At 43.7% G+C, this 15,014-nt stretch overlaps 1 protein-coding gene across 1 annotated transcript in view; it reads left to right on the top strand.

The window, feature by feature from the left end:
- The first annotated feature begins 12 nt into the window (after nucleotides 1–12).
- CLTC (clathrin heavy chain) overlaps nucleotides 13–15,014 on the top strand; it is a 33,630-nt gene continuing 18,628 nt past the window's right edge. The window contains exons 1-8 of the mRNA XM_034069035.1: nucleotides 13–267; nucleotides 8,609–8,816; nucleotides 10,890–11,158; nucleotides 11,490–11,651; nucleotides 12,433–12,546; nucleotides 12,939–13,112; nucleotides 13,923–14,120; nucleotides 14,776–14,976. Of these exons, the coding sequence (XP_033924926.1) occupies nucleotides 226–267; nucleotides 8,609–8,816; nucleotides 10,890–11,158; nucleotides 11,490–11,651; nucleotides 12,433–12,546; nucleotides 12,939–13,112; nucleotides 13,923–14,120; nucleotides 14,776–14,976 (1,368 nt within the window). The 5' untranslated portion in view covers nucleotides 13–225. The remainder of the gene's footprint in view (nucleotides 268–8,608; nucleotides 8,817–10,889; nucleotides 11,159–11,489; nucleotides 11,652–12,432; nucleotides 12,547–12,938; nucleotides 13,113–13,922; nucleotides 14,121–14,775; nucleotides 14,977–15,014) is intronic.

Below are 15,014 nucleotides of genomic sequence, written 5' to 3'. Positions count from 1 at the left end.
ATCCTTCCGCCCGGCCTGTGCAGTTAAGGCCGGTCCCGGCAGGTGAGCGCAGCCTTCTTCCTTCCGCGGTGGTATCCTTCCGCCGGCGGGGGCAGCTTCCGTATCGCCGCGGCTCTTCACTTCTCGCTCCGCCATTGCGGCCCCAGTTCCCCGCTCCGCCCGGACCCTGCTGAGCTGCGCCTCTGGTCCGGCCTCGGACTGGAGCCCCAGCCTGCTGCCGCCGCCATGGCCCAGATCCTGCCGATCCGCTTCCAGGAGCATCTCCAGGTGCGTGCGGAGGGGCCTCGGGTGCTGGGGCGGGCGGGCCGCTCCCTCAGATGGAGGAGTCGCCCGGGGACGGTGCCTGGGCGAGTGGTTCTGGGCCTGTCTGCGGTTCCTTTCTGAGGGCCTTTGGGGATGCCCGGGCCTCTCCGGCGGCGGGGCAGCCGCCCTCCTGCGGGCCTTGCCGGTGTCTGGCTCGTGTAGCTCTTCACCGCCGCCGGCTGCCTACGGCGCCGTCCCGAAGGGCACCTTCCAGCTCGCCCGCTGCTGTCTCCGGGAGGGCCTGGGCGGGAGGTGAAAGGCTGGAACGCCGGGAGGCGGTGAGGGGCTGAGGTGCGGGTCCTGCTGCCGGGTATCGGGCATCCTGCCCTTGCCCGGTCCCCGCCTGGTCTCCTACGGTCGGGTGGTGGAGTGCGTCCGTGCCGGTGGTGTAGGCGAGGCTGGCGCCGTGCCCACGGTAGCACTTGCTGGGCGGTGCGGCGGTGGGAGGGGAGAGTGCGGCTGGTTCCTCTTGGCTTCCGAGGAGAGAGCCCCTGTCCTCCGGGGCACGGCGAGCGGGAGTCCCGCTTCGGCAGGGGATGCGCAGGGCGGGGGGATTAACGGGGTGACCAAGCTGGCTCCGGGTTTACTTGATTCAGTGTTTTCTAATGAGGGCAGGAGTTCTGGTAAGGACCTGATAAATCATTTTATCGATGTTCTGACTGTAATGTCATCTTCCGTGAAGAAAAAACACGTATTGCAGTGAAATGTGAAAGCTACTGCGGGTTTCCCTACAGTACTGCTGTGGCAGTGCAGGCACCCAAGTGCCAGGTCTGCACCTTCTGTCTAGTGCCTGCTGGCCTCCAATAAAGGCTGCATTTGGGCATCATTAAATCATAACCACATTCGAATAGGCTATTTCCATGTGATGGCCTTTACTTTAACACAGCTGTTTAAAGGTGCTAGTAGCAAATCTAAACTCACTCTGCTGCAGGAATGCAAGATTATCTTCTCAAATGAGCACACACCTTTAATGTCTGTGGGTGAAGCTGGAGCACAGGGAGGGGTCTGGAAGCAGGATCCAGTTGTGCAATGTGACTTCCTATCTGACAAGCCTATAGGGCGAAGTATTAGAGCTGTGCTTCTTGTCTGCAGTTGCTGTAGCTGTGATAGTGTTAATCTTGGCTTCAGTACTGAGGAGTGTTTTTTGAGAAGCTGTTACCTGGCCATACCTAGGCAGGGTCCTCCTGCTCTTTGCTCTATCTGTAACCCTGCGTTCCTCTGGTGCTAGCGCCTGTATGCAGTTTGTGCTTAACTAATGAGGGCTGTGGTGAGCACTAACACAATGATGGCCCTGTGTGCTTATAGTGACCTTTTTCTAACCCAGACGGAAAGAATTTAATTGACACCTTGTTAAAAGAGCAATTGCAAAATACTTTACTGTGTAAATTCCCACTGTCCATAGTGCTATTTTTAGGTTTTAGGAATGCTGCTGTGATTGGTTTTTATCTAGCTAGGTAACTGTTGAGCATTTGGTAATTTTATTTCAGTATCAGTTTAAAACCAGGCCAGAATTCACAGCTTAGATGTAGCCCTGGACTCTTCTTTAGGGAGCAGCCATGAGTTGGCCAAAGCTTCAGCTCTGAGCAGGTATCCTCTCCTGGTAGTGGCATGGCCTAGAACCGGGTGTTGAGAAAGCTCAATATACTTGGGTGAAACTCATCCCTCTGGGTAGCCCAGCTCTTAATAAAGTATTGTAGGAATGCATCTATGATGCATTATTTAAGATACAAACCTTGCATGTGACCCACTACCAGGTCTCTAATGACATGAGTACTATTACATAATGAAACTTATCTGCTTCACTCCACAAGTGCTGGTAGGGCCAACGCTGTTGTAGAACATGACTATTCTGACTGAAGGCTGATTTATCCATTTATTTGTATTTCTTCCCCTGTTCCTATTTCGTGTAGGGCACTGGCTTCACCAGCATAAGCTGGTGAGATCTGATGGCTGTCTGGTCCTGCATGCATGTTGGCCAGAACCCTTCAGCTTGCTGTAGCTGCTGAACTTCCTCATTTTATTTCATTGAAAAAAAAATTGGAGGAACTTGACTACTTAGAGGTGCTGCTTTCATCCTGAAACTTGTGACTTACTGTTGGAGTAAATGTTGAGAGGAGCAGCATGGATGTTACTGCACTCTTGCTATCCAGAGCTCCTTTAGCCAATTCTAGGCTGTTCATAGGAGATCCTCATGGACTCAAAATTTCTTGAACTGTGCCTGACCTATTATCTAGGAAACCTGTCATACAGGTGTTGTGCAACACTTGCAAGCTTGTAGTTGGTGCTTAACAGAAGACAAGGTATCCAAGTGGAGCCATACTCATAAAAAGACCAGTGATGGGTATGAAGGAGAAAGTTTTTGTGAGGCTATTATGAAAGGTGCTTTTAATTGATTTGGAAGACTGGCAGTCAGTGGTACATGTGGTATACTAATTCTCCATGGATCCACTACTGCAGGTCAGAAAATAGTCATGTAACTATGTACAAAGCTTGTCCTGATCTCCAGCTTGAACCCAGTCACACTCCATGTTGTACTTCTCAAGGTGCACTGGTGTTGTCTGTTTCTGTCAGTCTCTTGGCTGGGTGGTAGGGGAATGAAGAGGTAAAGGCTCCAGAAGCCCTGCACTGTGGTGCTCCTGAGTGTCTTGTCTCCTGGGTACCCAGTACAGCATGCTTTGTGCCTGCAATTTGAGCTAAAGATCTAGTTTGAGCAAGTAAGATGTGGTAAGTATTTAGCTTACTAGGGCTAAGTAAGCTTTCTGAATAGTTCCCAGTTGAAGTCTGAAAACAAAATGTGTAGTTAGGCTTCAGGTTTTGTTTGTCCTATTACATAGCTCCAAAATCTCAGTAGTTGCAGATGTGCAGGATGTTATCTGTCTGTTGTAGATGCCTGCCTTGCACAAAAGAATATCAACAATACACTGTGGAGAAACCTTCTTGGGGATTTCCAAGAAGAAACTTGATTCCTGTGCTATCAAGACTATTGGACTCATGTTATAAAACTTTATAGTGCTACTTTTTTCAATTAGCCATGAGGAAACAGTCTGAGGGGTATGTAGTGGGAGATCAGAGTTCAGTATGTCAAGTGATTGCAGATCTAGTTTCTCATACTGAGGTTTTATGCATTCCATAAGTTGGTGACTGTACTTGAGGGTGAAAGTAAAACACAGCTCCTTACTGTAGTAGGTGCACAGAGCTGTTCTAATATAACAAGTTCCTGATGAGCAAGAAGGAGCCAGACTAGTTAGCAAGTGATGAACTGTAATTGCAGATTAGTTTACCCCACTACCCTGAAGTATGTAAAAATGGACCTTGGGCCATGCACACGGCTCTGCTGGTGTGACTAGGCATTAATGGGTGCTCTTCTGAACCTAAATGGATTTAAAAGAAAATTGTAGACTTGTCTAGACAGTATGGAAACCTGTCAGCTGAGGCTGTGCACTTGATCCTGAAACACAGCTACTCTTTTACCTAGGGTTCTTGTATCTATTGGTCATTCATGGCACAAACTTGAATGGCAGCTGTGCTGATCTAGTGTGGTGGTACTTGGATGGTTCTTGGAACCATAGCTAGCTATGGCAAAGAGCTAACTGAATAAAACTGGATAGCATGGTATAATAAAATTTAGAATTTTGCTACTTCACTCTAGCAGTGACAAACAACAATGTACTTCCATGTATTTTGCTGGCAGTGAGACTGTTTAATATATCCTAAACCAGTAAATCTCTGCTATAACAGTATTAGCTTGAAGCAGTTAAGTCTTTTGTTAGTAATTTCGGTCAGGAGTCAGATGCCTGCTGTGCTGGATGCTGTTTTGGTGGGGTTCTTGCCTTCTTTTAGTGGATCTGAATTCCTAAAACCAGTGAGTTTGGAGTGTTCTTGCAGAAAGAGATTCTAACAAAGAGTGTTGTGAAGAATCAAGGTGCCTTGTGCTCTGTGTGTGTGTGTGTCAACTAATTGGATAGGAACAATTAGTTAAGTGATTTAGAAGCTATTCTTCTTAGTATGTCCCTCACAGCAGGAGTCAAGAGGCCTGCTTGTCTAGGTGGGGGTTCTCATTAGCACTCTGTGCTGGGGTGACTGAACCAAAAGGCAGTGGTTCCACGCTCAAGTGGCTTGTAGCTGCAGTAGTCACAACACGGCTTGCCTGTGGCTGCCGAGACCGGATGGCTACCTCAGCCCATTGAGGGTGAGGCAGAAAATAGGCAGGATATAGGAGAGCTCTTGATCATTATAGAGGTCTCTTATCTGTTGAAAACATAACTTCCTAGTCTGTCACAAAAGCTAACTCTTACCTTGTACTGGTAAGCTTGAAGTACTTGGAGCCATTGACTGGCTGTGGGGCTCACATTACACTTGATCTGTTTGCGCTGGCTCAAACAGATCAGTGCATATACAGATGTCGTGTGACCTGCTTGCTTTGCTAATGTTGATATATGGAACTAAATGAATGGCTGCAATGTAGCCAGGTGTCTACCTTGTTCAATCAAAACTGGACAAAGCATGGTCTTGCAATAGAGCTAATGTGACTCACAGCACATCAGGGAGCTCTGTGCTTCTCATGGGCACTTTTCTGTTGACTGTCATTTTCCAGCTATGTGATTTCTAGCTGCATGTAGATAAGGAGTCTCTGAGCAGAGACTAAGCAGCTGCTTGTGGCTACGAGAATGGTGGTTATATCCTGTTGAGTGTGAGAATGGAGGTGAAATGCGTACTCAGCAGTTCCGCACCCTCCCTTGTAGGCAAGGAGAAATTATTTGACAGCTAAGCAAACTGTCACAAGAAAGCAAATGTTCCAGGAAAGGGTCAACAAAGAGACTCTTGTCAGCAGTTTTAGCATGCAGCTTGGTGTCAAACACACATGTAATAGGGCAACTTCTCTGGATAAATTACCAAGAACATACTTGAATCATCTTCCAGAGAAAAAACAATTTTGCTAATCAGGCTTTCACTTACTATGTTATAATGATTCATGTCTCAATGCTGTTGAGATAAATGCCATCACAGAATGTAATGATTCAGTACAACCTGCAATTGAGTGAAATATCCAGTCTTGGGTTAGATGAGCCCTTCAGGGTGACATATCTGCTGAACTGAAGAGATGCTGTTGTCTCTGGTTCCACTCTAATGGAGCAGCTAACTCATAGAGCACTTTCTTCTTAGCATGCTTTCAGGAGACTGGTATAACTGAACTTTCTAACAGATGCTGGTGTAAACTTGCACTGTAAACTGATTGCCCAAGCGCAGAGAGCAAGTTCTGCTTTTTTGTCTGCTTGAAAGCCAAGTTAGTGGTTTTCATAGTATAATGTAGGAGTATTTTACGATTCCTTGCTTTTCTTCCTCAGTCTTTTGTAGTTGCTTGTGAACTGGTGAAAGGTGGTCGACCTAAATGAATGCAATATTAAATGTTTGGTATGTTTTCCCTTTGTGGTCAGAGGAGAAGGGGTAGAAAATCTGCCGTAAATCCCTGTACTCTCAGTTGTAGTGCAAACTCAGCAGTTTGTATGTGGAGTAGTACTGACATTTTCATAATAAAAGCTTGTCGCATTTCCTGATAGTAATCTTACTCTCTGTTTGCTTAGCTTTATAAACACTCCTGAACTTTAGCATGTGTGGGGGAGAAAAGAACCTATACTTCTGGGAATGAGCTATACTCACATGAGTTCTGAGCATCAGATCAGAGTGCAGTCAAGAAAAGTTACCATTAGTGTTACCAGCTGAGCAAAGCAAGTGCCACTCTTGGCTGGTGAGCTCTTGTGTAATCAAATACAGGGATTGTCATGGTTCAAGTCAACTTCCTGCCTTGGTGCTTGAAGCAGACTTGGTTCACATGCTTGGAACTGTTGAGGTTAAAAGATGAGATGTTAGCAGAAGGAGCTTGTGTACTTAAAGACCTCAGTGATGGTCTCACCTCCATACACAAGCTTCTCCAAGCTTTCTTCAGAGCTCCAGTTTCAATTGAGTAAATCTTTCCAAAGAAATCTCTAGCCTCTGAAAATGCTGTCCTTTTTAAATTGAAGTCCCTCTTCCACTACTGACTAGGGTTGGATCCCTCAGATGGCAGTTTGATCACGACTACAATAAATCTGTCTTACAATATCGAAGCAACTTTGATTCAGTGGTTATGTCTAGGCCTTCCCAAAGAGGTCTGCCATCTGCTAGGACTTGCTGCTTTGATTTGTTCTGTCCACACTGTTTGTTTGCATAGTGTTGTGAGTTACTGCCAGGTGGAGGGAGTACTTGGCACTCTGAGACTACCCCCTCTACTAGTTATCAAGGGAGCTGAATACTTGGTAAGTGATTTTGCACTTGTTATGCTTGCAGCCCTAGCAAAAATAAACACCACATCCTAATAAGTCTCTCCAGCTCCATCAGATGAAACTCTTGCATCCTCAAACCTCCTCTCCTGAAGGGTTTGACTGGGTTGCATATAGCCCTGCCTAGCTGATCTACAGATGCTAAAGTCTAAGGTCTAGAGAACACTTATCCTTTTAAATAGCTGTAGCATTAATAGTTTTCTCATGGAAGAGCTGATAAAACAGTCTTTCACCTGAAAGTTTGTCTTTATTATCAGGTGGATGGATGTGAAAAGAGCTGTTTCTGAATGAAGCCATTCACTGTGTTAAGTCACAGGAAGTATAGACATTCTGGTGTGGAAGAATGGCTAGTCAGTTGTGGTAACTAGCTTGATGTCTGATTTCAGGAACTGCATTTAAATCTGTTCTGCTTATAATCTTATCTCAAAATCTTCTGAAAAAGAGAAGCTGAGTGACCTGAAGTTCTGTGAGTTAGTTGTGAACTGAACCCTTAAGCGTTAGAGACCCTGAATGTGGTTTTGCTGTTGTTCAGACCTAACTGAAGAGCTTCAAATGGTGAAGTCCTCATTTAGGAGCAAGGTAGCTTCAGTGAAATAGTAAAGCCCTTCAGGAGAAAGAACTTAAGTGTGGTATTACCAAAGAATACACAAAGGCTGAATCATCTAGAAGTTCTCTCCTCCAGCAAACCCAAGGAGTTAAAACTGACTTGCTTTAGAGTCCCAACTTTAAACTGTACCAGGATCTAGCTGTCTTGATTCACTATGTGGTATAGGTCATACTTTGGAGTGCTCTTTGTGAAGCTTCTTCTGTTCACTGGGTGTGCCACAGCTTAGATGTTCCTTGCATGTGCTGCCTCAGAGCCATGGCAGAGGGGAAGTGTAGTAAAACACCCTCTTTATCAGAAGCTGTGAGTAGGCAGGAACGGAGCAGCTGAGGTGTGGTCACCTCAGAGCTCTAACAGAGCACAGCTGATAAGAGGTTAGTGTTTTGCTTCAAACTAGTACAGTACCACTAAACTGGCTTTGAAGGCCTGGCCCTTCTTGGGAGACCTTGGACTTGAAGTTGTTTCCCAGAGAGAAAAATATTTGAAGTATTAAAGTGATAATTCCTGCAGCAGTAGAAAACTGAGCTTTTAAAAGTGTATCCTCCCAGGAGCAGGGTGTCTGAATGTGCACTGAACTGCTCTGCATTTGCACTCTTAAACATGGAATAAACTGTTTCATTGCTGACATCCTAACACACTAGCCTGTTAAAATGTGATGAAGGGCTCCTACCTAAACCGTGTTTTATTATGAGCTGCACTAAAACATAATTAAAAGGGATGCATCTAAAGGCTTACAGAAGCAGAGTGGCTGAGCAGAAAAGGAGGTGGTTTATTGGTATCTTCTGTGTGAAGCATGGCTGTGGATGAGCCATTTCTAATTTCAATTATATCCATGCCATGTTAGCTCTGCCTCCTGGGTGGTATGCAGCCTTGCTGCTAGACCGGACTAGGCTAATTGCTACACAGGTAGCTTTTTTTAACTCCATGAGGATAAAGATAAAGCTCATTCTCCTCACATGTGATGTTAAGCTTGAAACAGTGAGAGCTGCCAAGCTCAGTGGAGTTAAGTTCGGACTCTGGAAGCAAAGCTGGTGAGAGTGAGTACTGAAGCTGCAACTCTAGCACGGCTACCAGGAGCAGGCAAGCTCAATGTGCCTTAAACCATATGAGGGGCCCAAAAGTTGAGTTCTCAAAACAGTTAAGTTGTAAATGGATCTTGAAGAGAAGGCATCAAGCATTTGAATGCTGAAGGGCTTCTTCAGGAAGCTTGGTGGGCTTAATTGAAGATGCACAAGTATTCGTGTGCCTGCCATTTTGCATAGTGTGATTTTAGTGTCAGAAAAAGATGCATGAAGCCTTGTGTCTCTTGTGGCTTTTGCAAAAGCTGTTGATGGCTGTATCAAAGCAGTAACATAATGTTAAACCTTTTTCCTTTCTCTTCCAGCTCCAAAATTTGGGCATCAACCCAGCAAACATTGGGTTCAGCACTCTGACAATGGAGTCTGACAAATTCATCTGCATAAGAGAGAAAGTAGGCGAACAGGCTCAAGTGGTGATCATTGACATGAATGACCCCAGCAACCCCATCCGAAGACCAATTTCAGCTGACAGTGCTATCATGAACCCTGCCAGTAAAGTCATTGCATTAAAAGGTATGGTACGGAAGTCTTGATAAAGAAATGTTTGAAATGGATGGAGAGCTTTCTGTAAGACTGGTTTATGATGGACTTAAGTCTCTCAGGCAGTTTATGTGGGAGGATCCCTTACTGCTTCTCCATAGTTTAGTGGGAGCTCAAGTTTAAATTGTTTTAAGTTACACTGAAGACAGCTGGGCAGTAAGCTTCAGTTGAAGTTTTCTGGTATTTGCTCATCAGTAGGATGAGGGTTTGTTGCTTTTGTTGGAAAGCTTTCAGCTTCTGAGCAGGGAGAGCTGGAAGGGAAGTGTAGGCTTTAAGGAGTCTCAATTCTGGAATTATGCTAGAGGGAAGTGAGAGCTGATCTCCTAAGTGTATAAGGTCTGTCAACTAGGCCTCTCTTTACAGAGATGAAGATGAAGACTGGGGAGGAGGGGAAATATTCCTGAAGGCCTTAATCTGGCCTTGCTGGAAGAGGCTGGTGTACCGGTCTGCATATTTGTTATATCAGTCGGTGATAAGAAGAGTTAAACTGTGCAGGAAAGACTTGTGTGCTGGATAAAGCACAAGGTCAGCTAACTTCCTATAGTACAGGGAACACACATTTATCTGAAGTCTAGAAATCTCAGTCTCCCCAAGAAGCCTTAAATATTGTCACTCCAGAAATGCATGTACTGTTAATGAAAAGATGTATATGTATTCAGTGTTGCCTAAGTTTGACTTAACTGTGCTACTGTTTTGTCACGACTTTAATGCTTTCTTGTGTGTGCAGATGGTGAGTTATTTCAATTGACTATACTAGTTCCTTTTGTGTCTTATGACAAGAAGAAGCAGAATAAAATGGCTCAAATCTATGGTGCACATGGCTGAACAGTGGTGGTTAAGCAACTGAAAGCCTAAAATTCAGAGGCTTTTTATGCCCTCCCAAACAAGGAAAACCTTAACATTCAGAGTGTACTTAAGCTATTGGGATCTTGATCTTAAGATTCTTATAATCGGGACTGACCCTTTTGACTCAAGTCTAAATTTTGCCTCTTACACCTTCCATAGCATGTAGAATACGTGTTCTCTGAATGTCATTTCCCCTCAGTATGGAGGTCCAGCTTTATTAGATATAGAAGCAAACTGCTAGCCTGTAGCCTGAGTAACACTGTGTTAGACAGCCTTCTCCAAGCCCTGGAGAAACTTCTGGCTCTGCATCTTAGGTCAATAGCAGAACTAATAATGTCTTCTAACTAAACTAATCCTTGGTGAGTGAAGGCACTTGCCTGTATGGCACTGTGACTTTATCAAGCCAAGTACAGTTAGTAACTTCAGCAGAAATTCTGATCTGCACCAAGTTTCACATGGTCTTTTATATTCACATGAGCATGTGCTTAAATAGCTGTCTCCTAAAACTAGAAGTTGGTCAGAACCTTCCTTCTCAACAGGACAAAATAATTTCTTATATGCCACTGTGTTGTAAAAACTGGTAGAAATTTCTGCAAGTGGCTGTTCAGGATGTATGTATGCACCATTCTGTGTAACTAGGAGAACTTTTCCTCTTAGCTTCTAGACCTTGTATTGGTGACTAGATTCCTTTCCTTGCACAGTTTGTTAGTCTGGTTTGGAGCCAGTAGCTGTGTATCCCATTAGTGCAACCCAAGGGTTTTGGTTAATGGATCAGTTATGAAAGCCCTCTGCCAACTTGCCTGTTCCATGTTGTGCTTTTCTTAAAACAGATGTGGACATAGTTTTTAATGGCATTGGCATAGCCCTCTTAACTTGCAAGAGACTCAGCATTATTGTAGTTTGGTCTTGATGTGCATGAAGTATTGTACAACTTGTTCATGTAGCTAAAGCTCTTGTCTCCTACAAGCTTGTATTCCACATCTGTTTTGGTTCCTCAGTAGTGACAAATTGATAGAAATAGCTCTAGGAGTGTGGTCTGGTTAAAAGTAATGGCTGGTCACTGAAGATACTGCCAGTATATGACTCCTTTCTCGAAGGAATCCATGGGGGTTTAATGTCATAGTGCAGCTCATCTACTTTTAACCAGTGCTTGAAGGAACAAGTGGAAAGTAACCTGGTTAACAATGTTGTGTTTTCTAGCTGGGAAAACGCTTCAAATATTTAACATTGAAATGAAGAGTAAAATGAAGGCTCATACAATGACAGACGATGTCACCTTCTGGAAGTGGATCTCTCTGAATACTGTTGCCCTTGTAACGGATAACGCAGTCTACCATTGGAGTATGGAGGGGGAGTCCCAGCCTGTGAAAATGTTTGATCGCCATTCTAGTCTTGCTGGCTGCCAGATCATCAACTACCGTACTGATGCTAAGCAGAAATGGCTGCTGCTAACGGGCATATCTGCACAGGTACTGTGCCACCAGGGAGGCCTGCCATGGAAGCCCACAGCTTGTCTTGTTCCCTCCTTCTATAGGAGCAAGACTGATAGGGGTTTTTCTTTCTTAAAACATTGTTGGGAATGTAAATGTTTGTTTTAATCTGCAAATAGTTAACAGAAACAACTCAAAATCATACAGTAATGGTATAAGCATAGTACAATGTTCAGAGTCTTAAGTGATGCCTTTTTAAGAGAAGCATGGCATGGTACTTCAGCTCCGTATGACAACATACTTAGCAACACTAAAATGAAATTACTGGCTGAGTGTGTGTTATCTGTGACTTTTGTTCTGTCTTGTCTAGCAAAATCGTGTTGTGGGAGCAATGCAGCTGTATTCTGTGGATAGAAAAGTGTCACAACCAATTGAGGGACATGCGGCTAGCTTTGCGCAGTTCAAGATGGAAGGAAATGCTGAAGAATCTACTCTCTTCTGTTTTGCAGTAAGAGGGCAGGCTGGGGGTAAGGTAAGACTGGCTCTAAATATGTTGTAATCTTTGATGACTAGCCCTGGTTGTCTGCTCCCACAAAAACAAGTGGTTTAATGCACAAAGTTGCTTTTAGGAAAGAAGTGAAGGAATGTGTCAGTGTAGTGTGTATGAAAACTGGTGCATACAGAGCTTTACAGCAGGGACTGCCTGATGTAGCAGCAGCTGTTTTGAGCTCACAAAGTGGCATGTCATGGCCAGCCTAATTAGCTGTTTGCAACATGTGACTCTTGGCTTCACAGGCTAAGCTTAAGGGAAAAGCTGTTGTAATCTTTCTTTGGTGCTGATCCCCAGTATCAGGCTTAACTTATTTCCAAATTACTGGATGAAAAAAATTAAACACTAGTGACAAGTAACTAGTGGTCTAATACTAACACTGGAATTAAGTGAGCTACTCTGTGACAGCTAAAACAGTAAAACCAAAGCTAGGTTCAGAGAAACATCTGCAGAACTGTCACTGTGGAGTGTTAACCTTGTTGAAAGAGTGTGCGTAAAGTGACCTAACTGAATCCTTAAACTTCTGAGCATCTAGGAGTAACTAAAGGTTGTGCTTAACTGTTTCCCTCATCTATGGTACATGAATACAGTATGCCACACTTCTAGCCAGTAAAAATATTTAGAAAGACTGACTTAGATTATCTTTTGCATAAGCTTGGGATTAAGGCTCATCAGCGAAAGAATTGCTGTATCCTCATTGTTGAATCTATTGCTACATAAATTAAGTACAAGAGCTAACAGACTAATCCTATCTATTGCACAGCTCCATATCATTGAAGTTGGCACACCACCTACTGGGAATCAGCCATTTCCAAAGAAAGCAGTGGATGTCTTCTTTCCTCCTGAAGCACAAAATGACTTTCCTGTTGCCATGCAGGTATGAAAGCTGTAAACAAGAGGCAAGAACAAGTCTTGTTCTCTTGGGAGATGTGACACTGTAACAGGGCACTGGAAAGCTGGGTGGCCAGTGTATTGACCTGAGGCTTGGCACTAAGCGGGTGGAATGCTCCTGCTTCAGTGGTGTTAAGCAAAGGTGGTGACTGAGGCAGCATTCAAAGGTGGTGTGTTCTTATTTATGGAAGAAGTATTCGTGTATTTTTAACTGTATGTCAAGCTTATAAAATATATTTCTACTGTGATAGTACTCTAATATTAAGTAAAAATATAACAGCACTTCTAGTTGTCCTGAAAAGGCACAGCTGTCTGCTGATTCTTTGAAGTACTTACTGGTTTTGTGCAATACTAAATTTGCTTATGCCTGTTTTGCAGATCAGTGACAAGCACGATGTGGTGTTTCTCATAACAAAATATGGCTACATCCACTTATATGACCTGGAAACTGGCACCTGTATCTACATGAACAGAATCAGTGGAGAGACCATATTTGTTACAGCACAGCATGAAGCAACAGCTGGAATTATTGGAGTGAACAGAAAGGGACAAGTAAGGAAGCTTGGTTGGGAAACCACTTGTTTATCTAATCCCACTGGCCTGTAATGATACACTGTAATGATACGGTGTTTTATACATATCAGTGTATAAAAGATTCCAGAAATTAACAAGCAAGACTAATAGAGCAAGGAATATAGTAGCAGTGGATAGTTGAACAGGAGTGTAGCTTATCTGACTTCTAATGTCTTCTACAACTCTGGTTGCATAATTTTGGGGGTTTTGTAATGGCAGTCAGTAAATCTAAACACTGTCTTGCTGTTGAGAATGGAGCTAGAATACACCCATCTTCTGGTGGCAAGTCATATCCTCTTGCAGAGCACATGCTAATGGAAGTCTTTCATATGTTTGAACCCTAAGCTCTGACAGTGTTCTGAGCTCCAAATTTGCTACTTCATCTGTATACACATCTAAACTAACACTGCATCAACTAACATTGTACAGCTATGCCTTTAGACTGAATTGATTGTTTGTTGAGTTTGGGTAGTACAGAGTAGAAGACTTGTCCCTAGTTTATCCTTAGACACTGAGTACAGGTTACAGAAAGACAGTACTTATATTCCTGTATTTCTGACCACTATAAATACCTCAATTTAAATTAATCATCTGTCTTAATGCAGTATTTGGATCCAGAGGCTCTTTCTAACTAAAGGTCTGTTTCTTAAATAAAACTGCAAGACTACAGTTACCAAGGGATGGAAAGTTTTCATGTATGTTGTACCTTTCCTCTTGGAGGCTAGCTTAGCCTTTGGCTTGTTCTTTATCTTTGGATTAACTGGAAATTTTCCCTGATGATTTATTCAGGTGCTCTCAGTGTGCGTGGAAGAAGAGAATATTATTCCTTATATCACAAATGTGCTGCAGAATCCTGACCTAGCTTTACGAATGGCTGTCCGCAACAACCTGGCAGGTGCTGAGGAACTCTTTGCCAGAAAATTCAATGCACTGTTTGCACAAGGGAACTATTCGGAGGCAGCAAAAGTGGCAGCTAATGCCCCAAAGGTAATAGACTGATATTCAGAACAGTGCTGAACTTTACTGGCTTAAGCTTCTTGCATCAATAAAGCTCGCTCAATTTCCTAAGTGACAAGACTAGAATCTCATTACTGCTTCTGTCCTAATGCAGTACTTAAAGTACCTAGGAAGAACCTATATGCTATGTGCCGAGAGTACTGATTGTGTGCTGGAAGATCTTAAAGCTTGTATGGAGTCTGTAGAGGGGGAAAGGAACAAATAATGAAGTAATGTCTATATAAGGCTTAATGTGAACATTTTCAGTGATTAAAAAAGTCTCTGAAAAGATAGCCTCTATCTGGGGCTGCATCCAAAACAGGATAAAAAGGACAGACTAAGAGACTTAATTCACATGAGAGGAACTTGCTTGTAAGGACACGATGTCTCAATTCTATAGGAAAGTCCCCTGAACTTAAACCTGCATTGCTGCTGAAGCAAGTCCAATAGGCTGCTATTGCATATCTTACATTAGAACATCTAGAAGGCAGTGTGTGAGCCGATGTTCAACCGTACTGCTTCTGACTTATTCTGGGCTGGCAAACAGTGTCACTGGGGCAAAAATTAACCTCAGCTCTTTGGAGGAACTCTTGCTAAGCTACAGTAGCTGAACAGAAAACCAAAAGACATCTCTTATTTCCGGCAGGGAATCCTGCGTACTCCAGACACCATACGCCGATTCCAGAGTGTTCCAGCTCAGCCAGGACAGACTTCTCCTTTACTCCAATACTTTGGCATTCTTCTTGACCAAGGGCAGCTGAATAAGTATGAGTCACTGGAACTCTGCAGACCAGTGCTTCAGCAGGGCCGCAAACAGCTCTTGGAAAAATGGTTAAAGGAAGATAAGGTAAATTTGAGGTAGATTTCTTTAGAGCCCTGGAAGGG

The sequence above is a fragment of the Melopsittacus undulatus genome, chromosome 13 (genome assembly GCF_012275295.1).
Source record: "Melopsittacus undulatus isolate bMelUnd1 chromosome 13, bMelUnd1.mat.Z, whole genome shotgun sequence".
Classification (NCBI taxonomy): Eukaryota; Metazoa; Chordata; class Aves; order Psittaciformes; family Psittaculidae; genus Melopsittacus; species Melopsittacus undulatus.
The sequence above is the reverse complement of the archived record's forward strand: the minus strand, read 5'-3'. Positions and strand labels throughout refer to the sequence as shown.